General features: G+C 48.5%; 8 protein-coding genes across 8 annotated transcripts; 5 read left to right on the top strand and 3 right to left on the bottom strand.

Moving 5' to 3' along the window:
* Positions 1–327: 327 nt before the first annotated feature.
* N7519_001327 (putative importin beta-2 subunit) lies at positions 328–3,329 on the top strand (the record flags this gene model as incomplete). Its single annotated transcript, XM_057288105.1, has 3 exons — positions 328–429; positions 556–3,168; positions 3,228–3,329. The coding sequence occupies 3 exons, from the start codon at positions 328–330 to the stop codon at positions 3,327–3,329; spliced, it is 2,817 nt and encodes a 938-aa protein (XP_057154188.1).
* A 2,173-nt stretch (positions 3,330–5,502) lies between these two features.
* Positions 5,503–5,932, bottom strand: N7519_001328 (CVNH domain-containing protein; the record flags this gene model as incomplete). The annotated part of the gene is made up of 2 exons (XM_057288106.1): positions 5,503–5,699; positions 5,800–5,932. The coding sequence occupies 2 exons, from the start codon at positions 5,930–5,932 to the stop codon at positions 5,503–5,505; spliced, it is 330 nt and encodes a 109-aa protein (XP_057154189.1).
* A 3,860-nt stretch (positions 5,933–9,792) lies between these two features.
* On the top strand, positions 9,793–11,710 carry N7519_001329 (putative C6 transcription factor RosA-like; the record flags this gene model as incomplete). The annotated part of the gene is made up of 5 exons (XM_057288107.1): positions 9,793–9,902; positions 9,951–10,256; positions 10,319–10,546; positions 10,602–10,767; positions 10,850–11,710. The coding sequence occupies 5 exons, from the start codon at positions 9,793–9,795 to the stop codon at positions 11,708–11,710; spliced, it is 1,671 nt and encodes a 556-aa protein (XP_057154190.1).
* Positions 11,711–13,765: 2,055 nt separating this feature from the next.
* On the top strand, positions 13,766–14,866 carry N7519_001330 (putative 26S proteasome-associated ubiquitin C-terminal hydrolase; the record flags this gene model as incomplete). Its single annotated transcript, XM_057288108.1, has 3 exons — positions 13,766–13,807; positions 13,857–13,951; positions 14,050–14,866. The coding sequence occupies 3 exons, from the start codon at positions 13,766–13,768 to the stop codon at positions 14,864–14,866; spliced, it is 954 nt and encodes a 317-aa protein (XP_057154191.1).
* A 263-nt stretch (positions 14,867–15,129) lies between these two features.
* Positions 15,130–17,341, bottom strand: N7519_001331 (uncharacterized protein; the record flags this gene model as incomplete). Its single annotated transcript, XM_057288109.1, has 4 exons — positions 15,130–15,750; positions 15,808–15,951; positions 16,007–16,526; positions 16,581–17,341. 4 exons carry the CDS (start codon positions 17,339–17,341, stop codon positions 15,130–15,132), a joined length of 2,046 nt encoding a protein of 681 aa, XP_057154192.1.
* A 1,801-nt stretch (positions 17,342–19,142) lies between these two features.
* Positions 19,143–20,869, top strand: N7519_001332 (cytochrome P450; the record flags this gene model as incomplete). The annotated part of the gene is made up of 4 exons (XM_057288110.1): positions 19,143–19,323; positions 19,376–19,593; positions 19,647–20,790; positions 20,850–20,869. The coding sequence occupies 4 exons, from the start codon at positions 19,143–19,145 to the stop codon at positions 20,867–20,869; spliced, it is 1,563 nt and encodes a 520-aa protein (XP_057154193.1).
* Positions 20,870–21,824: 955 nt separating this feature from the next.
* On the top strand, positions 21,825–22,468 carry N7519_001333 (uncharacterized protein; the record flags this gene model as incomplete). Its single annotated transcript, XM_057288111.1, has 3 exons — positions 21,825–21,894; positions 21,959–22,305; positions 22,418–22,468. The coding sequence occupies 3 exons, from the start codon at positions 21,825–21,827 to the stop codon at positions 22,466–22,468; spliced, it is 468 nt and encodes a 155-aa protein (XP_057154194.1).
* Positions 22,469–22,715: 247 nt separating this feature from the next.
* On the bottom strand, positions 22,716–24,871 carry N7519_001334 (nonhemolytic phospholipases C family protein; the record flags this gene model as incomplete). Its single annotated transcript, XM_057288112.1, has 6 exons — positions 22,716–23,797; positions 23,833–24,012; positions 24,105–24,228; positions 24,285–24,549; positions 24,608–24,690; positions 24,743–24,871. The coding sequence occupies 6 exons, from the start codon at positions 24,869–24,871 to the stop codon at positions 22,716–22,718; spliced, it is 1,863 nt and encodes a 620-aa protein (XP_057154195.1).
* Between the last annotated feature and the right edge of the window lie 251 nt (positions 24,872–25,122).

Here is a 25,122-nt window from a genome sequence, read left to right on the forward strand (position 1 = left end):
TCTCCGCCTTCTTGGATTTCCAGTCTACTCCTGAGATATTGACCGCCTACCATCTTCAGCAGGCACCTTTTTTCTGCCCGCAGCACATACACCCCCTCAGTCTGAGGTCTCCAACAACTTTATTTGATTCCTTATTCATGCAAAATTGCTTTGGTCAATTACTTCCCGTCTCATTTCTGGATCTGCTTTAGCGGATCGGAGATTTCGGCCTTGTTTCCTTGATCTGGGGAAACGAAGGGGGCCCGTTCCCACATTTTCGGCGGGGCTCCTGTGCTGCTACTCGCACTTTCGACTTCCTGTCGCATCGAGTCTCTTCACCAGGACAAGATGAATTGGCAACCTCAGCAAGAGCCATTGAGGCAGCTGGCTGGCTACCTTCGCGATTCGCTCAATGGAACTAACCTTCCAGCCCGAGCAAACGCTGAACAGGTAATGTCTTTCTCTTTTTTTTTTGCTTTTTCTTTTTTGGTCCTACTGAGCTTCCTCTCGACTACGGTCGCCGCACATACACTACTCCTAGATGGAAACTAACCCTGGATTCTTTTGGGTGAATAGATGCTCGCACAAGCGACCTCTTCTCCCGATTACGTCAACTACATCACTTACATCTTTTCCAATCCGCAATCTGCTCCCCTGGCAGGAATCAACGAGACTGAATACTCCACTGTTCGATTTGCCGCCGCCGTAAACGTCAAGACAAAGATTGCCCTTGCTTACAGCACGATCTCCCCTCAAAGTCTGGCTTTCATCAAGTCCGCGGCTCTGGTTACACTACGCGACACCGACCGCAATGTCTCGAGAGCTGCCGGTAACGTTATCACTGCAATGGTGCTTCACGGTGGCCTCTTGGCATGGCCTGAGATTGTCAATGAGCTGTTGACTACTGTCGCTAATGCCAACGGGGATGTCCCCATGTCGGCTAGGGAAGCGGCAATGGATGCATTGTGCAAGGTCTGTGAGGACAACCGCAAAGTTCTGGACCGTGACTACCAGGGCCAACGTCCCTTGGATATCATCATTCCCAGCTTGCTGCAATTCACTTCGTTGGAGAGTTCGCGCATTCGGATTGCTGCTCTCAACGCCATCCACGTTTTCTTGCCATCCAGACCCCAGGCATTGGTGAATTCGCTCGACCAATTTCTTTCGCAATTGTTCAGAATTGCGGGTGATGAAAACACCACAGTCCGGCAAATGGTGTGTCAGTCGTTCTCCCAACTTGTTGAGACTGCGCCGGAAAAGTTGGCCCCGCACATGGAAGGATTGGTCAACTACATCATCATGCAGCAGCAATCTCAGGACGACCCAGAGCTTGCGCTTGACGCCGCCGAGTTTTGGATTGGTGCTGGAGAGCAAGAGCGATTGCAGGCCGAACTGGCCCCATACATGCCCAAGATCATCCCCGTGCTTCTGCAAAACATGATCTATGATGAGGATGAAGTGGCTCGACTGATGGACGAGCAAGATGATGCCGACGCCGAGGATCGCGCTGAGGATCTAAAGCCACAATTTGCCAAATCGAAGGGTGACCGTCTAAATGTGTCCAAGCCAGGTGAACAACCGGAATCCTCCCGCGCGCTCGAGCAACAGACAGAGGATGACGACGACTTAAGTGAAGGTGAAATTGAGGACTCGGAATTCGGAGATGATCCCTCCGGTAACTGGACTTTGCGCAAGTGCTCTGCTGCTGCGCTCGATGTTTTCTCCACCGTTTACCACCGTCCTGTCTTTGAAATCCTTCTGCCATATCTGACGGAAACTCTGCGCCACGAGCAGTGGCCGAACCGGGAGGCCGCTGTCCTTACACTAGGTGCGGTGGCGGACGGCTGTATGGATGCTATCACTCCCCATCTCCCAGAGTTGGTCCCTTACCTCATCTCACTCCTCAATGATAACCAGCCTGTTGTGCGACAAATCACTTGCTGGTGCTTGGCCCGTTATTCCGGTTGGGCAGCCCATCTCCGCGACCCCGCTCAAAAAGTCCAATTCTTTGAGCCCATGATGGAAGGTATACTTCATCGCATGTTGGACAACAACAAGAAGGTCCAAGAAGCTGCTGCGTCAGCGTTCGCTAGTCTGGAGGAGAAGTCGGAGGATAACCTGGCGCCCTACTGTGAGCCTATCTTGCGCCAGTTTGTGGCGTGCTTCAATAAGTACAAGGACCGCAACATGTACATCCTTTATGATTGCGTGCAGACGCTCGCTGAATGTGTTATGAGCGAGCTTGCCAGGCCGCATCTAATTGAGATCTTGATGCCTGCCCTCATCGGCCGCTATAACTACATTTCTGATGATTCCCGAGAGCTGTTCCCGTTGCTTGAATGCCTCGGATACATCTCTGCCGCCTACGGCGATGCTTTTGCCCAGTTTGCGCCGCCTCTTTTCATGCGCTGCATAAAGATCATTTACGGAAACTTGCAAGCTTCCATTCAACCGACACACCCTGCGGCTGACGAGCCGGACAAGGACTTCCTTGTTACTAGCATTGACCTTCTTAGTGCGATCATTCAGGCCATCGACCCACAAAAGAGCGGCGAGCTCGTGAGTACCTCACAGCCATCTTTCTTCGAGCTCATGCGCTACTGCATGCAGGATGAAAACTATGAAGTCCGTCAATCAACATATGCTTTGCTGGGAGACTGCGCCATCAGCATCTTCCCTCAGTTGAAACCCTTCCTTCCCACCCTTATCCCGGTTTTGATTAAGCAACTTGACTTGGACCTGATTCGCGATGACGACCGTCATACGGGCTTCAGTGTTTTGAACAACGCCTGTTGGTCGTGCGGCGAGATCGCCGTCCACGAGAACGCCGGGCTTTCGCCCTTTGCGGAGCAGCTGTACCAGGGGCTCTTTACGATTATCACCAATGAGGAAATCATCGATTCGGTGAACGAAAACGCCGCGATGGCGTTGGGACGATTGGGATTCTGCTGTGCGGATCAGATTGCGCCCCATTTGAGCGAGTGTTCCGGACCTTTCCTGAGGTCAATGGACAAGATTGACTTCACGCGCGAAAAGGCTTCCGCCTTCCTCGGATTTAACCAGGTGGTGATGAAGAACCCGCAGGCTATGGAGTCGAGCCTGCTCGACTACTTCCAGGCAATTGCTTCGTTCCCCGCCCGCTCGCTGGCACAGGAAGAGTACCGGGATATCCAGTTATCCTTCCAACAGGTAAGATCATTTTTTCCCTTGGCTGCTAACATCCCACTAATCAAGACGGATAAATATAGGTCCTCCAGGGATACAAGGCCTTGATCCCTGACTTCAGCAACTTCCTTGGCCAGCTACCCCCAGCCGTGGCCCAGACACTACGCACCGTGTACCAGGTCTAAGCAGAGAACTTGGTGAGATCTGCTCCGACTTCGGTTACCGGGATGTTGGTTTACATGCACTCCTGTCTCAAATCGGGCGGGGGTTATGTTGGAGGAAAGAGGCGAGGGGGTCCCGGAGGGATCAGTAGGGGGTCAGCGGCCGGAATTTCACGTTAATAGAAAGAGGAGGGAGAAAGGAGGGCAAAATCATGGGAAGGAGCATCTGCGATTTAGCTGTTTTTTTACGTTACATCTCATGATTGCAAGATGGGCACGCATGACCCTTTATGATTTCTATTTCGTTTTGCTTTCTTGATTATTATTTTGCATTCACTGTGCATAGTCATCAAGTTAGGGTTCATAGGTTGCTTTTTTTTTTCTTTTTTTGTCTTCTCAGCGCTGGTTTTGGGGGTTTTTTGCGTGGCATATCCATATCCCCTTTAGATAGATACCTAGATAGATCTTTGTGAAGATCTCGAACATTTCTGAAAGCCCGGAGTGTAGAGTTTTAGTATGCTATGTTCCAACACGGGCAAGTACTCTGTAGCATGTCTGGTAGCATCTTGGACCCTTCTTTTTTAGATGTCTTTTCCTGCTATATTCGGGATATATATATATATATATATTATGAGAGAGATCACACATGCTGTCCCACTGACTACAATACATATGTAGACATTGGGTAGTAAGATTGTAACAATTTCTACCAAGTATAACTGAGGATTGCCAGGGTTGTCCATGGAGTATAAAATCATTTTTAGTATTTTTGTTATACTCGTTGGCCAAGTATGGACAAAACATTGCGACCAGCTAAATAGTATTCAACCAGTTAGCTTTTATGATTTTCTAATTTAGCAATCCGATCTGCCTCTGAAAAAAAAAAGAAAAAAAAGAAAAATAGACGAAGCTGGACAAGTCGATCACGCGCTAGTGCCAACGCATTTTCATACCTATTTCGTCCACATCTCACGATCTGTGCCTGGCCCCCAGAAAGTCAAGAGCACATACCAAGATCGACTTGCTTAACCTGAGACCAATATGGAGTGGATGGAGAAAAAGCAAGGCAAGATTAAGATCAGCAAGGCCCGAGCAATCTCCGAACTGCAGATTTATTTTTGGATGCAGAGAATATGCATGGGAAGTACTCCGTACGGTGTACTGTGTACGGAGTACGGAGGACTCCCGAGGCCTGTACCTAGTCACCTTCCGTTAATAACCTAGCAGCAGAGAGATGCATATCGCATACATCACACAGGGAAGAATCAGAAATCACATCCCCATTCTACTAACCGCGATCGACCACCGAAGCCCTAACCTCCCCGTAAATACAACACTAACGTCGATAGTAAGATAAGATGAAAACAGAAAGAGCAAGAGAACCAATAATATAGAAACCTAAAGGCCCGGCTCTCGCCTAATTGGCGCGTTATAATTAACTCGGCAAGTGCCCCTTTCCTCCATTGGCCGCTCAGACAAACCCCCGAAATACCAAGACGCGAGCCTTTCCCTTAACTACTCTTTTTCACGAACCTTGGAAGCATCCCGTATGTCCTCCCCCACATCTCACCCTGTGATTAAAAACCATGTGTCCATGACAGACGTTGATGCAAGGTGCAATGTACCTACAGCGTCCCGGGCGCCTGGTTCGCGTAATGCGCCCATTCGAGGCCCTGGACGTGCGTCGGTTTATTCCTTTTTTCCATTTTTGCTGTAGAGAACCCGGGCTATACCTTGTGCGGCTTGCAGATATGTGATGACTGAGGGCTATTGTGGACTTGTGCCCGGGTGGATTGGACTCAAGTCTGTTTGTTCTTGTTGGCTCGGGATTTCCGACTTCCCGTGATTGATGCTCTCTGCCCTAAACGGGTATATTACGAAATACATATTACGAACTAGGCTTTCTTTCGGGTCATACTTCATGCATACAATGCTCTCAGGGGTCTGGAAATGAGTTTGGTAGGTTTACGGAGTCGAGGTATTGGCTTTGATGGAATTTGCCCGGGATATTATTTTCAGCCTCAGCTGTAATATTCCGTTGACTTGTCCACGTGTGCTACTGTACCCAAGAGTTACCTGAATTGTAGATACTAGGAAGGCTGACACTTTCAAATGATAGGAAACTAATGGTTAAATCAATGATCTATTTCCTCTATACCACAATTTGAAATGATATGAGACAACACTGATCCTGCCACTAGAAACATTCCATGAAGCTCAGATGGCCATCTTCGTTTTTGATGCAATCTGCCAGGTTCATTTGGCTCTCTCGGACGTTTCCTTCGCTATCTTCGAGTTGGGCATACAGCATGGGATTGTTTTCGGGACCTTCTAGCTGGAAGTTGACGTTGCGTGAACTTCTCGAGAAGTCGTGGGAGCCCCAGGCCAGTTGTCCTAGATTGGCATGTCAATGTCAGTTTCGGGTCAGCACAGAAGCACTAAAGCACTGAATATGGGTCTGATCTCAGTCATGGTGCTAGGAAATTGCCCTTACCCTTGTTTGCTCCAATAAATTCATTCAGATCCAACTCTGAATATCTAGATTCCCCGGAGGGCCGCTGGCAGTAAGCAGTGAGGATATGCTTATCCCTAATATTGATGCCCTTGGATGATCTGTGGAAGCCCATCTTGACGTGTTGGAATGGAGTTGTAACCAGGTGCAGTACACGGGTATTTCTTGTTCAGCCTCGTGAAATATTGATGGATCAACTAATGCGACATGTGAAAGTATGGACGTGATATATACAAGTAGAAGAAGAGAAGACACCTGTAACGGAGGCTCATGATATGAAAGAATGTCCAATATAGATTTCGTTGCCTCTTGCCTCCAATGACATTGATCTTGTGTAGATGTCTACTGCGGCCATTCGGGATCGTGGAGGCGGGTGGCTCTGCCATCATGTTTTTCTCATTATTACACCCGACTTATTACACCCGACATTGGGGCGTTGATTGTATATAGCACATCTATGTATGATATGCCCAGGAATGCCATGTTGCTTGCTCGACAGGCGGTCTGTCTAGAAGGGAGTGTGACCTTTACCTAAGGGGAAGGTCATAATGATCTCATGCACGAACAACCCTGGAAGGGCTGTCAGCCTCACAGTTCCACGTATCAAGTTGTCGGGCATTCGTCTCAGGAGTTGGGCAATTGAACAAAGATGGAAGGATGGCGGTGGCTTGGAAACAGAGTTGACGCTAAGGACTCTATTTGGTTGGGATGTTATACCTCCAAGGCCAGGACCATGGTAGGTACTTACTAGTACGGAGAATCAAGATTGCCGTCGATCTCTGTTTCACATGGCTATATCTCCTTTCCTAAAGGAGAGACTTTCCATTTGGAAGTCTTAGATTTTGAGGTGTCCTGGCTCTTTGAGAGACGTGCCTTACATACAACATGTTCAAGGTATTGGGTATTTCATATTGCAAGAAGACATTTAATGTAAATGCGGAAATATGTACAAGGTGTATTCGTGCAGATGACCTAATGGGCTCTTAGACCCGTAGACCAGCCCAGCAGTCTGGTAGTTCATTGATCTATGATCTACAAGAGAAAATCACAAAGTCCCCACACAAGTCCAGGATAGCCCAAGTCTTGGCGAAATAGAGTTGGTTAGCGTACCGCAATTCCACGGGCTGTGTCTCTGATTTAGCGGTAGAGAACTGGGGGGCTCCATGATTCTTATTTCTTTTTCTGGTAGGAGCGCTTGGATTCCAAGGTTGGGTCGATCTGCTTACCACAGTTTTACCACAGTTTTAAGATCACGGGGATGTGTTTGCAGTTGGCCTAGGAAAAGGGTACCCCGCGGAGGTAGACGAGTAAAACTATATATTGAATACCAAGAACTTCCCGTCAATTCCGGCGATATCCTGCCGCAAAAAGGTTAGATCGGAAAGAAGGAAAAAAGATAAATAATAAAGTTGATCAGAGTCAAAAAGCAATCCACCCAGGACTTTTGGCCCCCAAACTAGACCACGTTTGGCCTGATGTTGCGAACAAGCGAGGCTCGTCGTTTCTGATTGGACATTTCTCATTTTGTGTTCCTTCACATCTGCGGAGAAAAATAGCGTCGCCCGAACATTTCCGGTGACCCGCATACCATTCCTAGCATTCCTGGGTCATTGGATCTCGAGAAGCCAAGAAGCCAAGCCTTGGAAGCCTTGAAAGGAAGGCAGCGTATTCGTCTCTGAAACGTCAAACCTGTCAAACATAGATTAGGGAGAATGATGATATAATCATAATCACTGTGCGACTATGGTGCCACGTGTGGCGAGCTAAATCATCCCTTGGGAGTAATCATCGTCATGACTGCAGTACCTAAATATGGTCGGACAGAAGACCCCGTCCAGATCAGAAGGTGGCACACACCGACTTTAGAACGCATGCCTTGTTCCACGTCTGATCCCCAGAAAAACGTGGTCCCCCAGGCCCAATCTGGCGGTGTCACATAAATATGCATAGCATGTTACACTTCTATAGTTCCAAGGGAGTCACCTCTTAGAATTCGGAGGTAGATATACATACAACATCCTCAAGATGCTGACTTGGCCTTAAATTACCCAGTTTGGGCTAGAGTGCATGCGATTCCAAGCGAACAGCCCTTTTACCTTTCAACATTCCCACCGTTCTATCCTGGAGTCAGCCCCTGGGCCCTGCAGGAATGAGGCCCATTCCGCGAATTACCCTGGGTTCTCCCTTTTTTTTTTGATGATCATTTTGAGCTTACAGGTCTCTCTGATCCCTGTACACCTGGAGACTAGACCATCAGGGGTTCATTTCCCACTTTGGGCCGATTGACGTCGTACACTTTCAGGCTTACCAGACAGGGTTTCCATACGTTCCAGCCCAGTGGTAACTTCACCGGAGAAGGAGATAGGGTAGTTCCGACCTGGGGCAACGATCGCAATAGGTCAGTCAAGGGTGTTAAGGATAAGGGCGTAAAAAGGAAAACGAAAAGGGAGAAATGGAGATGTGGATGCGGTGATCCCGATAGACTGGTCTTACACCCCCTTGGTTGCGGACTCAACGCTCACACGTTGCCTCCAGTCTCCAGGGTCCAAGTGTAAGACTAAGGGTTTTATTTAATTTTGGATTTCTCGATACCTCTCCTCCGGACAGTCGTCTATTTTTCCTGTTCTATATTCGGCTGTGATTACCAAGTCCGTTTAATCTCCCATCTGACTCACAGGCGGGTAGAAACGGGCAACTTCCGCCTGTCAGGCTAAGCTTGAATCTTAGCGAGTGGAAGAGCCAGAGAGCCACACTCCCAATGCGTCTAGGGCGTCTAGGATAGCGCAAGTATTGACTCCTCTTTTTTTCTTTTCCCAACGGGGTTAACGGTGTCCCTTGACAGCGACCCACAATCCAGGGTCCTCCCAGATCGAGAGCCTTGCGAGGCAACAAGGTCGATCGATTACTATATTTTCTTCCATTATTGCTCTATATTCTATCATTTTTGAAGTCCGGGGTCTGATCAGAGGCTCCCTTTCGTAGAGACACATATTCTTGGCTGGAACTATGTCCTTGGAACGCGGGATGAGATTTAGGGGAAAAAAGCAAAAAAAAGAAAAAAGAAATTGACACATGAATCAGCTTGAAAATTCACCCGTGAGCCGCGAACTATTTTCTTTTCGTTTGACTGATAATCATCTCCTATAAAAGTAATAGGATCTCTGTGCTCCGTAGAACTGGAACCAGAGGATCTTTAGGGTTAGATGGGTTCTTCTAAGGTTACCCAACCAGTTTAGTCCAGAGTTAAAGAAAAAAAAAAATTTCCACATGGAACAATGCAATATCGACTATCCCTGTCAGACGGGCTCACATGCGAGTGGAATGGACTAGCCTATGAAGGCAGCTAATATAAGCTACCCATGTGGTCCACCTGAAATGAGCGAGTGCTATATTAGACTGGCCTTTTTGGGTATTTTCTTTTTCTTTTCTTTTTCTTTTTCTACTTATATGTTTTTACGGAGTACTTAATATTATATTTCACATATTTTCTTAGGTATTTTTGACCTATTTCTTTACATATTTTATTTTATTTCTATTTTATTTCTGTTTTTCTTTACTTTTTCCTTGGCTTACTGCCCCCCTGTACCCAGAGGCTCAAAATCTCGATCGTCACTGGAAAATAATAAAATATAATAAGAAAATAATAAGAGGAAAGAGAAAGTGAAATTTAAGTCAGATATCTGGCTGACTTTCAACCGTTATAGTATTTCCTTTCTACATACTCCCGAGGTCAACTTCCCTTTCCTTGTTAATCTTCACTTAAAGATCTCCAGAGCGCTCGTATTCTCCACGTGCTTAATTCAACTTATTCTTCAAACCTCAACGGCCCCCAAAGTTATTTTTGGAGATTGGACTAGAGCTTCTCTCAGTTCTTTATAACTACAGGGCATACCTGCCCATCACCAACTCTTTCACAACCTTGGAACATTCACCTGTGGAGTCCTCGACTCCAGTCCCTATATCTCAGTCTTCAAAATGGTCGGTCCAGGCGGCGGTCCACCACGCAAGAGCCACACCAAATCCCGTAACGGCTGCAAGACTTGCAAGAGAAGACATATTCGATGCGACGAGACCTTCCCACAATGGTATGTTCCTTCAATCTATACCAGTATACACATACTAACTGCAACTAGCCGCAATTGCACAAAGCACAACTGCCGTTGTGACTACCAAGATACGGCTGCCACTCAAGGTGGTAGTCCCTCGCCGCCACGCCGGGGCCCTGACCTCCTCATTTCGCCAGAGATCGAAATGGAAATAGATAATTGGCATCGCACTGGAGTGCCTCCATATCCGGAGCTCTTGCAGTGCCCGCGATCTGGGTGGTCTGGCTTGTCACGGACCGATTTGCGCTTGATTCACCATATCATTGGGCTTTCTATTGACTTGCATCGTCGAGGGTTAAGTGGCTGCACTGTGTGGGCGCAGAAGATGCCCAAGTGAGTACAACTCCGGATTTTGCTAGGGTTGATGGTCCTTGCTGACGAGTGACATTCTATAGTTTCCTGGCTATTTCGCTGGGCAGCGACTTCGTTATGAGCTCTATCTTGAGCTTTTCGGCGTTTCATCTTGCTTTCCTTACGCGAGATCAGGAGACTAAGCAGCTGGCTTTCCGTCATAAAGTCACGGCTCTCCAGGGACTTCAGACGGCTCTGGGATCCTTCTCGAAGGAGAACTGCGATGCGATTCTCGCGGCTTCCGTTCTTTTATCATGGCAGGCGACAGACCAGTGAGTGTTATAGATTCTGCCCCCTTGGAAGTCCCCCCCACTGACAACAGGACAGTCAAAGTTGGGCATCTTTGCAACATGGCATCTCTAGCGTCCTAGAGTCCATGCATCCATATTGGAAGCAAGAGTCAGATATTGCACAGTTGATAGAAAACCAACGAGCACTGAGTACGACAGATCTTTCAATGGCCGGAGTCTATCAACCACTCGATGAAGACATGGTGCACCTGGACCAAACGATCCAGGCCCTGCGAATGACACAGAAACGCATTTCCCACAACCTTGAGCACTTCCAACGCCTAGGGAGAACTCATTGAATTCACACAGCAATTCCGTGATGACTTCCCCAACCAAACAACCGAACAATCCTTCGAAAGCATCCAAACCCTCCGCCGCTGGCTCTTCTGGCTCCCACCCTCCATGCTCCGAAGCAGCGAGTCAGATATTAGCGCTCTCCCAATTCTAGCCCAATTCTTCGCCGTCGGCATCGCTCTCGACCGCTTCTTCCCTGAGCTAGGCGGCGCATACCTGGGTGCCCTATTCATTAGTCCCATCGAAGAGATATACCGCATAATAGCAACCCACAACTCTGCAAACCCCTTCAACACCGACCTGCGTCTACCCCTGGAACTCATGGACTTGCCCCGCAGCGTCGTCGCCCGCTATCGCAGCCACCTCCACCTCCCCTGGTCCCCCCGCTCATCAGTCGACCATTACTCCCCTGGCCCACCCAGCCCCTTCCACCACAATATGCACGAGTACCCGCTCGTCACCTCTTCCTCGCCTGCTTCCGCCTCAACTTCTTACGCCGCTTATACCCCGCCCTTGCATTCCCCTCCTGCCGTCGCTATTGCCAACTCTGGCTTCCCCATCCAAGACGGCTATGTCTCCGCCACAACCTCCCATTCCCTGTACCCGCCCTCCCCACAGCTTCTCGATAACCACGACGTGCACATCGGTCTGTCGGATTTGGGTCATGGCCACCCCAATTCTCATGCTTCTATTCCTCATTCAGCGGCTTACACCCCGCCGTATGGTGGCGATGTGATGTGCGCCGGTTTGCCGCGCGCGGATGGCACACTCGGTCTCAATATGGAGGTCTATCCACAGACACATCCGTTTGAAATGCCGGGCTTGGCTGCTCCTACTTCACTTTGGACTTGATTGTCAGGCTGTGCTGTGTTTTATACCAGAAAACGAAACAAAAATCATCAAATACGGGGAAATCTTTGGCTACCTCCCTGAGCAGGCCTGGACAGTCGCATTCTGGCTATTGGGTACCAGGAGGGAATTTGATCTCTCTCACGTCTTTGAAAATACGAAGGCTACGGAGTTATGTTCGACTGGGAGTTGGACTCAAAGAACATGTTCTTTTTGGATCATTATACGCGAGTGTTTCGTTTTCGCCACTCGACTCTTTTCTTCTTCTATATTTGGACCTTACTTATGCTGAGCATGAGCGTTGATGTGTGGATTTGTGTCTGTTTATGACCGGTTTGGATTTTATACCCGGTTGCAGTTGCAAGCCGGAGGGAATTGACTCAAACTGATATTTTGATATTGATTTTATATACCCTGGTTTTATCAAATATTTTGTTCATCTGACTTGGAGTGTCCGTATGTGCATTGAGTAATGTGTCTATTCGTTATTCGGGACTATAGCCTTAGAACTATACCCATCCCAACGATCTCGGAAGCAGACCTCAAAACCCCCCAACAAAAAGATCATTACCTCACCCTGTAATACCTCCATATCTAAAGATAGCAACCCTTTACTCTCCATAACCGAAGAATGCACCTGCACCTCACCGCACATTGATCGACAGGTACCAGCCCCCACGGGAACGATCGTCACAGACCCCCATCCTAAGAATAGACAAGATGAAGCAACCAAAAAGCACGGGACACATATTAAGGGAATTTAGACTACAGATCCATTCCTCTGATTGGTACCCCACCGGCCACATTTCTCCAGACCTCGTATTCGGCCGCCCGCATGGCTTCCCTAGATCCATCCCAAAGGGGTAGCAAGCCCCCGAGCTAGCACCGATTTGGTTCCGCTGAGGATTTGGGAATTCGTATATCAGATGTGAAGGATAGCGTTCTCAGGTTGTCGAGGGGTTAGCGTGTTTTGGGATCCGAGGTCAATTCTTACTCCGGTAGGACTCCGTATTTTCTTCATGCATCTACAATGTGGTATGACATCGTTGCTTTGCAGTGGCTGCAGCCCTATGTGCCGAGTGTCGTCTATTTTTGGGAGATGGGTTGCTTTCTTTTTACCTTTCCTTCATTCAGCTTAGGATTTTGTTGGAATGTACATGGTTGAAATGTTATTATTATCTCCCCATCGTATTATCACCGTTGTGGTTATAGATCGCCACACGGAAAATTAAAGTTAACGATCGTCCCCCCTCGTGTTTTTCTATATTTATCTTTTCTTCAGCTAATTCCATTGCATACCGAACATTAGTCTTCGACACTACTCTGTGGGGAATACTAATACTGTTGTCGGAGAATGAGAAATTGAATATCTTGAATATTCGCATTCGCGTCTTCGATAGCACTCTCTTGGTCCTTGCACTAACAGATGGTCAATGCAACTTAGTATGTAGTTGGAATCGGAAGATTTTGATTGCATCTACAATATAGTAATGGATCTACTTAGAACTATTTTTGGTTTGAATGTCGGGGATGTTCGGCTGTTCACTTCGTTTTCTTTCTGTTCATCAACTCTCCGGGGCAGCAGGGTGACTACTGGTTCTACTTTTATTACTCCTTTTCGAGATATTCTGTCTATTTACCAGGCCTCGAGATATATTCCTCCGTCCAAATCGAGGAAAGTATAACTCGTCACTTCTATTGACCTCATATCCATCAACGTTGTACTCCGTATACTTCCTGGTGTTCCCTATCTAGGGTGCATCTTTGCTCTAAGTGAGATCTTGGGACGGGACTCACAGAAAAATCGTCATTCCCTCCCCTTAAGCTTCAATATACTCGCAGTTTTATAGTTATTCCTTGCGTGCTGCCCCCAATATGTTAGAGAACTCAAGCAACCTCTACTTTATAGTGGAGGCGCACGTGACTTGAGTCTACCGACCAAGCTTCACGTGACAATGACATAACCGCATTCCCTTTTGGGGAAGAAAGCATCCTCGATATCGACAACACAACATCTTCCATTCAATCCCCATCAGCATCCATCACAGAGCAGTTAAAATGGCTGATGTCGGTGGCTGGAGTACTATCGAGTCAGATGAGGTACCACCATCCCCACGATCTATCCAAGCGGCATACTAACACAACCCAGGGTCTCTTCACCTCTCTGATCGAGACACTCGGAGTAAAAGACACCCAATTCGAAGAGCTCATCTCCCTAGACGCAGAGACAATCCGGTCACTAGGGTAAGCAAGAAGACGTCCCGAAACCCTCAATTCAACCACATCCAGACCCCCAAAGAAAATACCCAAAAACAAAAGCTAACCCCAACCCTCCAAAACAGCCCAGTCTACGGCGTAATCTTCCTCTTCAAATGGACACGCGAAGCAGCCGGCGCACGCGCCGAAGCCCCGCTCGACGGAACCTACGACCAAACCGCCACAGACAACCTCTTCTTCGCCGCACAAACAATTCAAAACGCCTGCGGCACACAAGCCATCCTCTCCGTAATCCTCAACCACGACAACCCGCCCGCACCACAGCCAGCAATCGAGCTCGGCGAAGAGCTACGCTCCTTCAAAGACTTCACAACGGGATTCCCGCCTGAACTGCGCGGCGAAGCGCTCTCGAACTCGGAAACTATCCGGACCGCGCATAATAGCTTTGCGCGTGCGAGCCCGTTCGCCGATGAGACGACGCGGCCGCAGGATGATGAGAAGGGTGCGGATGTTTACCATTTCATTGCGTATACGCCTGTCAATGGGACGCTGTACGAGCTTGATGGTCTGCAGCCGTATCCTATTAGCCATGGGCCGTGTGGGACTGGGGAGTTTCCTGAGAAGGTTATTGAGGTTCTGCAGAGGCGTATTGCGCGGTATCCTCCTGAGGAGACGCATTTCAATCTTATGGCTGTTGTGAAGGATCCGAGGGGGAGGGCGAGGGAGATTGGGGATGTGGAGACACTTGAGAGGGAGGAGAGGAAGAGGGCTGCATGGCAGTGGGAGAATACGCTCAGACGGTGTAATTTTGTTGGGTTCATTGGGGAGATCATGAAGGGGGTTGTTGGGGTTAAGGAGAAGGATCCTGAGGGGAAGGCTTATGGGGAGTGGGTTGAGGGTGCGAAGAGGGAGACGAGGAAGAAGCTTGAGATGGGCCGCTAGAAGGTTGGGCGTCGGTTGATTTTTCTACAATGACATTTCTCAGATACCCTTTGTGAGATGATTAGGATGATCGAAATGAAATAAAAACAAGATATGGTATTCGATGATGATGTTGAAACCCCAACGCTATAGTGTAGATACATGTAGGTGTGATAAATCACCGACTTGACGCAGTGCTATGTACTGGCGTCCACATTGTAAATCATGACGATGTGTATGAACAAGCCTCCGTCCTGAAGATTATCGTTGATTCTCCTCCAATTTTAGTATGCGACAAGCCGCGACTTGACGTGCTCCAATAGAGGCGCAGGCAGTTCCTCTGGTTTGATCAGATTCAGTGACAGCAGATCACCCCAGAAGAACATGACTCGGTCCTGCGCGTAAGCCAGGTAGTCAAAGTCCCCATCATCTTCTTCGATCTCTGTGTCCACAGGCGGCGTCTTAGTGTCGTCGCCATTGCCGTTTTCGCTTGGCCCGTTGCGAGCAGCAAGCATCTCAGCAATACCTTCTTCCATTCCAGGCACCTTGGCCTGGACGATCCCCCAAGCTACCCATTGCGCGGAGTTCATCGCCCGCCACATCCGGGTCTGCTGCATGAGGAATCGTACCTCGGCGTCAAGTTCACTCTCTTTAGACTGCTCGTTTTGCGAAAGCCGAGAACTGGGTCTATCAGACCCTTCGTCCAAGTCCAATGGTGCAACCGCAACAGGAGCGCGAGCGTGGATGGTCGGCGAGGACAGGGGTGAAATAGGTCCGCCGGTGCTGTGAGGTCTGTGGGTAAGGTAGGTTGCCACGAATTGGTACTGCTGCTCTGAGGTCGGGTAGTTGCGGTTGTTGCAAGCCCATGAGCGTTCTTCGTCGTGATAGTTGTAACACCACTCGGTCTGTTCCAGTTAGCATCCATTTGGATTGGCGATTGGTGATTGGATTAGTTGACTTACAAAGTGGTTGGCGAACTCGAGTCCACGTGTATTGGCAGAAGAGTACTCAAAGTCGATGACGATCAGCTGCTTGTGTTCATTTGCAGGCAGAAGCAGCGGTGACTCTGTGGCCGGCTCCATGCGAAGTAGATTGCCATATTGAGTCTAGACAACGAGTCAATAACATATTAAGGAAAGGTGCAAGAGAATGAAAGCTTACATCGTTGTGCGCAAACACTAGCTGTCGCTTGATTTCGGCAGTTCCACCAGAGCTGGCAACCAGCCAACGCCGGTAGTTTTCCACGGCTTTGCGGAACACGTCCCACGTTACGCCGCAGACATAGCCACGGCGACGCCATGGCTCCAATGCAGCTTTAGCCTCATTTTGAGGGGATTGGATTTCTTTATCCAACCAGGTCATCACTTGCTCGCAACGGTCCACCCATTTATCCCAATTCTTGAAGATCATAGGTCCTCCTTCACGTTCTTCTTCGAGAAGTTCAACGCCATCGTGCAATTCTCTCATGCGCTTCGCAACTTGCCTAGCCGTTTCAGGCATCCGCAGCTCCCTGGGAGTGAGTGGGCGAGCCTCAAAGTACTCTTCGAACCGGCCATTCATGAAAGTTCCGAGAATGCGTGGGCCAATATTCTTCTTTCCGAGGCGACGAAGAATTTGCAACTCATTCTCTCGATCAATTAAATGATCGACTTGAGGACCGTAGATACGCAAGAGAAGCTTCCTGTAAATCCAGTTAGATACGTCTCCAAAGTGGGGAGGGCAATTCGTTGCTTACGGCGGGGGCTTTCTTGAAACCAGACTGTTGCTATCGCTCTTTGGAGAAGGCATGTTTTTCGGCGGTCCAACTACATACACGGCATTTGTGAGAGCACCGCTGAGTCGGACCACTTCAATATCTCCTGCCAACTCCGCGGTCACCCTGCGCCAGCCCTTCAGCTGCAGAGTGTGTGCAAGGCGCACAATCTCGGACTTGAAAACCACCCAAGCCTCTGCATCCTTTGCTTGTTTCACACTCGCACTGGAGTCGGGGTTCTCTTCTACTGCAGCGCCCCCGGTGTAGGCAAGCGTCTTTGTATTGTCAAGGAAAGCTTCCACGCTTGGCGGGGCCCCATCGACATCTGTGAGTTCAGACTCGGATGCCGAGCCTCTTCGTAGGCCTTTAAGACGATGTCGAGATTGCCGTTTGACAGGTTGCTTCTGGGGCAAGCCCATTGCACTTCTAGGCCGGGTAGTCGCATATTGGAGGAGGATTTTTTCCAGTTTATCGAGGGAGAAGGTGCTCTCCGAGGTGTTCGAAGTGTTTGAGCTGGGTCTTTCTAAAACGCCATCTTCTTCATTTGACTCGTTTCCGTTTGTTGCATGGGAGGTTGCTTCCGCTTTGCGTGCTTTACGATTCTGTCGTCTGGTTTTCTCATGGTGAAGCCATTCGTATACTTGGTGAAATAGAAGGCCCTGTTGGGAATCTTCCTCGGGTCTGATGGATTGCTCTTGATCCTCGCGAGGCTTGGAACTCGAGTGATCTTCCAGAGAAGGCATTGTGAATGATGGTTGCGTAATGGGCTTTGGGGGACATGTGAGCCCTGTACTGTTTCAGATGAGTTCCGTCTGGCGGGGAGCCGGCAACGGTTCCACTTGCGTGCAAGGCCTTGGTCAAAGAGTTGATATCCAAGTCTGTTGCCGTATTAGATGAATCTGTTGGGAATTAGTATGGTTGGGATTAAGAAAGGATTCGAGTGGGGTGTTGCTGGGGCGAGTCGAGTTGCCCCACGGAATTACAAGGGGACAACGTGTACTTATATGGAGGAAGAACACACAGCGATACATGGATTCCTTATCTACACGAGAGTCCGCACAAGGAACGTGCTGGGAAAAGGAGATGGGAGCCTACCTGTGGATTTTGAATGGTTTGTGCTCCACGGGTAAGCCAAGACACGGAGGCTCAAGGGCTTATCTCTTTGAGCACGCGACCAGTTGCGAAAGCTGTTTCTAGCCAAAAAAAGGTGCCCAGTCGACGATTCTTTTAAAACAAAAAAAGGGGAGACCGAGGTGGGGGGAAATAATTGGACCCCTTAAAACCACACGGGTGGACAAGCGAACGGAAACGTCCCAGCGGTCAAGTTAGTCGGAGGTGGTCCCTGGAATGCTACCCACAGATTCAAAACGACGAAATCCGGGGAAGTTCCGTGTGAAAAGAACCTCCAGAGTAAGCGTAGAGCACCAAGGACACTGGAAAGAAAGTCCTGGGCGATCTAGTCTCTGATGGTGGGGGAATATGTTCGAAGTGAAAAAGTGGCGAAAAAATTGGATGCTTATCGCTCAGGTGACTGTTTTTGGTGCCTGGCTAATCGGGCAGACAACGTTCCTGGTTCCTGCCAGTGGGTTTTACTTATCGCCATACTTCAATGTTCCAGTGGGATCGCATAAAGAATCATCATCCTAAGGATTCGGAATATCTGGGAATATCTGGGAAGTCCCTCGCACTCAAGGTCGTACTTGATGCCGTTGCATGGGGATTTGTGGCCATGGCTTGTTCGGTATCGGAACCAGTTGCAGAAAGAGGAAACATCGCAATGTTAGAAAACCGCCTGGGCGATATCGGTCGATAATATAGGTACATGGCGCTCATGGCTTTGAATTTGTCGCATATGGGAGATGAGCCTGGCGCCAAAGGAAGCTTTTCTTTGGTCTCGGCTCCGGTCTAGTGGGAACATTGGAGCATGTTATCCAGTACGAAGTACATAATATAACATGTGGATGCTGGAAAATTCGGCGTTTTCAGAGTCTCAGACTCCTGTGATGAGCATCAGTACATATGTTGTTCAATGTTCAATGTTGACACAAAGAAGAGGTCAGGTTGGAGGTTGGAACTTGAAGGGAGATGAGGGGAAGCTTGGTAAATTACCGTATCAAGCGGTCTACCGTATTCAAATGTTCCTAATTTGATCTATGCATACCTACCTAGCTACTATATAGGTATCGGAGCAGATATATGTAGGCATTGAATAAATCATAGCAATATTTCCATCTTGGAGGCTTTTCTGGACATAATCGAACGTTGCCGTCAGTCCAACAATAATCCAATAGAATAGTGAGAGGACTTCGTAGCCCTTCATACATGGATTGACATACACTACACGCCTGTTGTGGTCTTGTAGAAAGGCGTTTCGACGTCCCGTCTATATCTAGTAATCTTCGTAGTGCTTTTGTTATCCTAAATGCTCTATCGCAATTTAAGCGAGGTGCCAGCTCGCTCAAACTAAAACCCGATCCTAGTGTCGGGTGTTGACCTGCAGGTATCGCAAGACTGACAATTACCACGATTTTAACTGGTCATATCATGGCCTGGACTCTAGTTGCTACGATCATTCCACTTCTTCTTTTCTATATTTGGAAAAAGGTCGTATATTACCGAACAGAACAATATGCCTGGTTGCCCCAGCTTCCACCATCGCTACTATGGGGTCATTTGTCCACAATCGACAAACTCGTGAAGACAAATCGGCCAAATATACACATCGGTTGGATGAGACAACTTTTAGCTTGGAATATAAAACTGACAGTGGTTGCTAGATGAAATCTTCAAAGCTATGCACAATTATCTCGGCAAGCCGGCACTATTTATTGTCGATTTGCGACCAGTGAGCCATCCCATGTGCGTGATCGGCGATCATAATGTTGCAGAGCAAATATCCAAAATTTCGAAGCTGTTTCCATTTAGTCCCCCCAAGTCATTCACAGCACACTGGTATAGAGATCTGATGGGTCCACTCTCAATTGTTCTTGCAGAGGTAGGTTGAAGGGTCGATTGAGGTGCATATAGGTTATACTAAGCGAAGTCTAGGGAGAAGAGTGGAAAGGCCTTCGCAAACAGTTGAACCCGGGATTTGCGCACCAGCATCTCATCAGTCTGATGCCATGCATTCTAGATAAGACACAACTTTTCTTGACGAAGCTTGATCATTACGCCAGCACTGGCGAGGAGTTTCCACTGGATGAGCTGTGTACGAATTTGACATTTGACATTATCGGCGCGGTCACCATGGATATTGATCTGGATGCTCAACTGGGAGAAGAGAAGCAAAGTGCAATCGTTCGACTCTTCCGCAAACTCGCCTCAACTTGGCGTTCCGGCTATAGCGGATGGAAAGTTATACTTCCGCTCCAGAGAAAGTTAATTTCTCGTCGACTTAGTGCGCATATCAAAGAGTGTATCAAGGAAAAGTTCAAGGAAAAGTTCCAGGAGCGGTCGACTTCACAAAATTCGTCTCGCAGTGTGCTTGCTCTAAGTCTAGCCGAAACGCAGGAGTTAACGCCCGAAGTTCTAGACCGGACTTGCGATCAACTCAAGACTTTCCTATTTGCTGGCCACGATACGACAAGCATCTTGCTACAATGGACATTCTACGAACTAGCTCGCACCCCGCAGGTCTTGCGCCGTGTTTGCATGGAACTGGATGACATCTTTGGTCCTAACTCGCACCCAGCCCACATTCGAGATCAAATCTTAGGACATGGGGAGAGTGTTCTCCAAAGAATGGTCTACACTTCTGCCGTTGTTAAGGAGATTCTTCGTCTGTATCCACCAGCTGCGACAGCCCGATTCTCCCAAAACACTGGATTAAGCGTTCGACTACCAGATGGTCAAGATGTGTGCCTGGACGGAATGATGCTCTACAACTGCCAGAGTATAATACAGCGTGACCAAGCCGTGTATGGTGACAAGAGCGATCAGTTTATTCCCCAGCGCTGGTTGGAGACTGGCTCCAGCATACCGGCGAGTGCTTGGCGGCCCTTCGAGCGTGGACCACGCAACTGCATTGGACAAGAGCTGGCGAATATCGAAGCACTTGTGATTCTGGCATGTGCGACACGGCGATATAACTGGGAGAAAGTAGGACTTGGGGCGACCAAGCGGGATGAATCAGGTGCGCCGATTGAAAAGGAAAACGGACAATACGAAGTCCAGTCAGGGCTGTACAATGTGAGTACCCGACAGGACTACCTGCACAGTCAGAAGTGGTATTTGTTTACTAACAAAGTTCAGACACTGGAGATTACTTCTAAGCCAGTGGATGGAATGAGGATGCGAGTGAAAATAGCAAGAACATAAAATTCAGCTGGGGGGCATTTATATTGGTTGCAATGCAATACAGCAATAAAACCTCATGCGCACAGTACATGGGTTTACAAGGACGAGCTCTTTGGCAACTAAAGTTCGTGAAGGTTAATGGCTGGACGTATTATGAGACATTTCATGCAGCCAAGTGCTTCTGCACAGATGTCAGGTGAACTGGGCTAGAGGATTCGGACAGCGAAGAGACAGAAAGAACAAACCCAAAAAATAGATGAATTGGCTGAAAAGGGCAAATCAACTAGTCAGAGCTGTCAGATGACAGTGTATCCACATGGCCATTATTGTCGAGGTCTTCTCCCCTGAGACATCCAAATAGCACTATACCTAGAGGGTGGATAGGCAAGCTCAATAATAAATTATGCGGAGCAACTAAAAATATGGAGATCTATAGATAGATGTCTCCTGACCACAAAGCAAGGCATATTTGTAGAAGAATGAAACGGGACTCCATTAGGCAACTAAAGCAAGAGGCAATAATATATAAAGAGGGGCTTAGCTGAGCATAGAAATATACACCACTATGTATACGGAGTACTAGGTACATATACCAGACTGCACAAATTCCGTAGCTCGCGTCCCCGGACGGAGATCGGCTATGCCGATCACTCCTCACGCCAATGACGCCAAGCAGTCGGGTTTTTAATCCAAGTCCATGTGGAGAGACCGAGTGAAACATAATCACTCGGATGCCATACAATATAAACCAGGTTTCAGAGCCCAAAGTTATAATTAGGGGGTCATTATGTCGTCGGTGGCACAATATTGCAGGCAAAAACATAGTATGCTCCTATTTTGCATATAAGGCACTGGTTCTCCTACTATCGTTGAACATATTCTATCCGCAGTTCTCCCTCCTACCTATCATTGAATCACCAAAATTCCAAGATGAAGTTCACTGCAGCAATTGTCGCTTCCCTGGTGGGAACCAGCACTGCCTTGTTCGACAAGAACCTGCGTATGCGATTCTATACCCATCTGCAACATTCCAAACTGACAATTCCTTCTCTTGAATGATTTAGCTTGGGGTAAGCGCGACTATGCCTGCGTAAACGTCTACCAAGGCATCCCCGACAACTCGACCGTCTCCGCTGGCCAAACCGTGCGTGTCAACTTCGACCGGAAGCCCACGGGACGCTGCCCAGACCCATTGACCCAGTACCCTGGCGACGACTACAGCGTGTGGCTGTACAATAACCCTGTGCGCAATATGGATGCCATCTCCTTCGACAAGACTATCAAGATCACGGATGGTATCAAGGAGAAGGCGGGTGGTGTGGACATTACTATTCCGAAGGACTTGCCTCAAGTCAAGGATGGCTCACTTTGGTATTTGAGGGTTGGAACTACTCTCTCAACGGCGCCGCAGGTATGTTTCTTTCCTTTTCGATTTTGCCTTTTTCTGGGTTGGGACTATGTGCTTTCGGGCTGTATTTCTCTTGGCTTCTATTTGATTCCAGGGGCTAATCAATATTATGCAGATGCCTAGCTTGTTCAACGCTGCTGGTCCATTTACGGTTATTCGCGCATAGACTTCGGGCTCGATTTAGAACTTGGCTGAAGAGGGGGTATGATCTTATTATGCATAGTCGAGCCACTACCATATCTTTACAAAGTACGACAGCACAAATAAATTTGAGCATATTATATTGTGGTTGGATTCATGCTCCAGGCAGCCCGAGTCTTGTTGCTAGGATATTCAGAATAACTCGGTTCTCAGGCAGCAGCCTCGGGATATAATGCAGATTCCGTAACGTCATCAAGTCAACATCTAATCGTCTAATCCCGGAAGGAGACGCTGAAGACCTTGTAGCCTCTGGTAGGTTTAGCACCTTCAGCATTCAGGTTCCCGAGCTTGTCAATATCAATGTACCCCCCTTTCTCCACAAACTGCAGGGTATAGCCAAGGCCACCACCTAAGAAGGTGAAATGCACTTGAGCTGCATTTGCACTCTGGCTTTTGGGAAGCAAAGCACCACCAGGGCCGACCCATCTTCCATCCAGTGCGCTGGAGATGGTAAAGGTATGACTTTCCTCGTCGTCGTTGTAGTGGATTATCCAACGCTGGGATTTATTGTTGTGCTGAGGGCTTGTGTCGCTGGTTACAAGGCTGCTTCCCCTGGTCGGATTTGTGATGGCTGCTCCATTTTTCTCAAAGACTAGGTATCGACCCTCGGTGAGGTAGCCGACCACCTCTTTGAAACCCTCTTCAAACCACAGTGTATTGACATCCGTTGCATTGCTCTGTTCTCCGTATGGTACATCTGGACGTGTCTGCTTGTGACGAGCCTGGCAGTTAGATGTACCAGTATACTCGCCCTTTTCGTTGGTATCCAGGGTCCCGGCATCCGGAAGATCCGGGAGAGAGTAGTCAGGATGGTCCAAATCAAGCGCGTTGACTAGATTAGACATGTGCGCCCGTCTCCATGAAACCATCTGATCGGTTGTGATATTCTTGTATCCCCGTGCTGTCAGCCATTCCTCAACGAAGAGAATCTGGGAGTTGTGATCTGCCCGCTCAGTGAATACGCGGTTTCCTCGGGTCCAGGGAGAGATTATATAGAACGGTACTCGGAAACCGGGCCCCACAAAGATATCCGAGAACATACCCAGGGGATCCTGCATCCACTCTCCCGGGGTGTTCTTAGGGGAGTGGAAGGGGGTGACATGGTCGCCAAAGCCACCAGTCTCATCAAAGCTGATCATCAGAAGCGTCGAGTTATACCTAGGGCTACTGGTGACGGCATCGACGATCTTTTTCTGGAGCCAGGCTCCATCCTTTGGCATGTATGGCGGATGCTCAGAAAGCTCGGACGGACCAACAATGAAGCTGACCTCGGCAATGTGCCGTTGGCGGCAGCCTGATAGAAGGAATCGAGACCAACAAACGACATACCCTTTTTGGCCAGAGGACTATTTTTAGAGGCACTTTGAAACTGCTGGAACCAAGCCAGAGGGTTATCGTCGAAGTTGTTTGTGTCTTGGAAAAGCTGCCAAGAGACTCCCGCCTCTTCGTAAAAGTCATAGACAGTCTTCCACTTGAGTGGGTAGCAGTTAATACCGTGGTTATCACAGCCTGTACGATGTTGGTCAGGTCATGGAGCAGCTAAACCATGGTTGTCTAGAGGGATACGAAGATGGACAGAAGATGTAGTTGACGATACATACCTGGTACCTCATTGTTGTCAATATACACGCCTCCCTGGTCCTTGTCCTGGGGACTCCCAGGAACATTGATAGAGCCGCTGACCAAAGTAACCCGATTGGGATTGGTGGCAGTGATTTGACTTTCCTGATTGCAGATCAGTATCCAGTTCTTCTTTTTTGGAATCGACTCTGGCCGCGCACCTGATACATGTCTCCCGATGTCCAACCTTCAGCAATAGCAAATTGAACTGGAATATCTTGCCGTTTCAAGTAGCCCCAGCTCCAGGGTGTGTTTTTAGTCACCCAATGGTTGTTCAACCCGTTGTTTAGGGATTGCTGGTTCTCCTCGTAGCCGTTGCTCCCTGCGACCATGCACTGAATCGCATCATGCCAGTCGCCACCTTGATATCCAAGATACCAGGGTAACAAGGTCTTGGTCTTGTTTGACTGGGCCGGCTCGACTAGTCTGACACGGAATATTAGAACCAATTTCTTCCCTAAGAGCTCCGGTGCCCAACACTTACTGGTGCCAGACCGAGTTTCCGTCAGAGTTGACCTGTACATTGGGATCATTGAAACCCCGGACTCCAGGCATAGTCCCAAAATACTGCGATTTGGTGAGCACGGTTTAAACGGTTCATAGTGCAGGCAAAACGTACCGTGTCCCACGAGCGATTCTCCTGCATGAAGATGACGACATGCTCGATGTCACTTAAAGACCCACCAGAAACGGGCCTTGTTCCTAGAGATATCGCAATAGCGATACACATTAGCAAGTTGAGAGCCATATTTCGGTGATTGCAGAAGGAATGAATGAGGGGAAAGAATTCGACTCAGAGAAGAGTCCACTACTTATGTGTCCCCAACGAGGCATGCAGACAGCGGAGAAAACTAAGGGAGGAGTAGTGCTACCTGCCTAATGTAGGCAGGTGTATGTACTACTTATGGACCCCTCACAAGCTTTGAGGCTTCGTTACATCCCGAGGTCTGCAGACGTTTTTCCTTCATGGGAGCACCAGACCAAGGAAAGAACGAATCG

The sequence above is a fragment of the Penicillium mononematosum genome (assembly GCF_028829835.1).
Source record: "Penicillium mononematosum strain IBT 11891 chromosome Unknown utg000001l:1.0-4488741.0:1.0-4491989.0, whole genome shotgun sequence".
Lineage (NCBI taxonomy): Eukaryota > Fungi > Ascomycota > Eurotiomycetes > Eurotiales > Aspergillaceae > Penicillium > Penicillium mononematosum.